The sequence below is a fragment of the Numida meleagris genome, chromosome 11 (assembly GCF_002078875.1).
Source record: "Numida meleagris isolate 19003 breed g44 Domestic line chromosome 11, NumMel1.0, whole genome shotgun sequence".
Classification (NCBI taxonomy): Eukaryota; Metazoa; Chordata; class Aves; order Galliformes; family Numididae; genus Numida; species Numida meleagris.
The window spans coordinates 6197765-6200196 of NC_034419.1; the positions used below are offsets into that span (position 1 = coordinate 6197765).

At 58.1% G+C, this 2432-nt stretch overlaps 1 protein-coding gene across 2 annotated transcripts in view; it reads right to left on the reverse strand.

Moving 5' to 3' along the window:
- Positions 1-929, reverse strand: part of PHF2 (PHD finger protein 2) — an 83972-nt gene extending 83043 nt beyond the window's left edge. For both annotated transcript variants that reach the window (XM_021409226.1, XM_021409225.1), the window contains exon 1: positions 424-929. In XM_021409226.1, the coding sequence (XP_021264901.1) occupies positions 424-521 (98 nt within the window). In that variant the 5' untranslated portion in view covers positions 522-929. The remainder of the gene's footprint in view (positions 1-423) is intronic.

Sequence of the window (2432 nt, forward strand, 5' to 3'; positions counted from 1 at the left end):
CCCGGCCGGCGGAGCAGCCCCGTAGCCGGGCGCAGGCAGCCGGCGGCACGGTCCGCGCTCCGCTCCGCGCACCCCGCGGCGCCCGCCCCGAGGAAAGAAGCACAATGCCCCCCCCCACCCCAATGACACCGGAGCCCCGGGGAGGGAGGGGGATGGGGGGGGGGCTTTGTGCGGGGAATTGAAGGAAAATTTACAAAACAAAACAAAAAAAAATACAACGCGGAGAGAGAGAGAGAGAGACGGGGGCAGAGTGGCTCCTCCTCCTCCTCTCCAAAAAGGCCTGTTGGAAAACTGCACACGGCGGCGGCTCCAACGGCACCATCGCCGCGCTCTGCCCTGGAGAGAAAAGGAGGCGAAAGGCACCGAGCGAGAGGGGGGGGACCGCGGCGAAAGGGGGGAAAAGGCCCGATCTCTTTGTGTTACCTGCCGTGAAACCAGTCCTTGCAGGCATCGCATTCAATCATGAAGCGGGTTACGTCGTAGGGCAGCCTACAGATGCAATAGACGGGCACCGTCGCCATGTTAGCTCCCTTCAAAACAACACCGGACTCGCGGAGAGGCGAGCGGGGCTGGCGGCGGCTCCTGCCGCTCGGTAGCTTTGGCGGCTGCTCCTTCCGAAACGCGAGCGAATTTGCGATGTCGAGAGACGGAGCGGGGAGGGGGGAAGGGGGGAGAAAAGAAGGGGGAAAAAAAAAAATCAGATAATGCAATTACGGCTCCTCAAGGGCGAGCGAGCAATGTCAGAAAAATAAGAAAGGGCTTCGCAAAGTTTGGCTGCATGGTTCCTCCGGCTCCGCGAGCGCCGACCGGACCGGGGCTTTTTTGTTGTTGTTGTTGTTAAATGATTATTATTCAAAATGTTTGGCGAAATGCATTATATTGCATGCCCCCTGGTGACAGTACAGTACCGAGGCTTTTCATAAACACTCCGAAATGTAGCCCTTTCCTTGTAATGTCCTTACGTCAGCTTGCAACATTGCAATATTTCCTCTGCCGGGGCTGGGGCTGGGGCGGGCGGCGGCGGAGGGGGAGGCGAAGCGAGGCGGCAGCTCCGCGCTCGGCGCCGGGGGCAGCGCGCGGCCGGGAGGGACCCGCGGTGAGACCGGGCTGCGCGCCGCGGGGCTCTGCGCTCTTGGGGGGCCGCGCGGTTTTGCGCCTCGCCACCCGCGGGGACTTGGTAAAGAAAGTGGCCGGGGCGGGGCGGGGATCGCCGCGGGACGGGGCACGGCGCGCAGGGAGCGCTGAGCGCCGAGCTGCTCCGCGTGTGTGCCCCGCGAGTGCGCGTCCTGCGCGGCAGGCGCACCTCCCCGCGGCTGCGGGCACCGCGCCGTGCTGAGAGCGGGAGTGCGAGCCGGCGGGGGCGGAGGGCCTCGGAATGCAACCTGCGTACGGGTTGATTTCTATTAAAAAAAAAAAAAAAGAAGAAGAAGAACACAAAAAGTCGTTTTGTGTGTTGCAATTAGATTATAGATTGTGAAGGCACCCACCTCCATCTGTGCCATCCCACACTGGGCTGCTACGCCGGGGATGCAGGTAAATACCCCGTGCCCACCGAGCACCAACCCAGAGCCATGGGGTGCGGGGTATGTGCCGAGGGCCACCTGCACCACTACTGCTGCACAGCCCAGCACTGCCAAAGCCCAGCACCACGGTGCTTCCTCCTCTTGATGAGTGAGGGGAACGTGGCGAAGGCAAAAGAGGAACCCTTGAGTCTGAGCTGAGATTGAGAGCGCAGAACTTCTCCCCCTCCCAAGGCGCAGAGTCGCAGGAGCCCTTTGGGTGGTTGTGGAAGGCATGCTTCCAGGCCTTCTGCTGGAACACGCGTCCTGAGCATCTTCAACAGCCGCTGACACGCTTCCCTTCGAAGTATGAGAACATCACATAAAGTAGTCACAAAGTGTCCCAGCTGATGGGCAAGTGCCAGTTATGACAGATTCGGTGTTTTGAATCCGTCTGATTTTAGGAGAGAGGGTAATATCTATCTGTCTTAGAGCAAAAAGAGAAAGACGGGCATTTCTTGGTGTTTTTTCAGCAGTCTGTCAAATCAGAAGTCATCTGTAGTGGACGAAGAAAATTCAAGGGCCCAAATAACTTTAGGTTTTGCAATGTCAAGAGACAGAACAGAGATGGGGGGAGGAGAAAAAAAATCAGAAAATGCAACTCCTGCTCCTCATGGGTCGGCAAGCAAAATAAGACAGGGCTTCCCAAATTTTGGGTGCATGGTTCCTCGGGCTCTGTGAGAGAGAAGGCCACTGTCGATACTGGCAGAACCTGTCTAGGCTGACTGAAGAGAGATCCTCAAAACTGCTCACCTTGCCCCTTGGATTGACGTGTCACAGAAGTGACTTTCAGGCAGTGCTAACGTAGAGTTGCATGGGAACTAGTGCCAGGAATGGCATTTCTGGGTCCACCATGAACGTTTACGAGTGAAA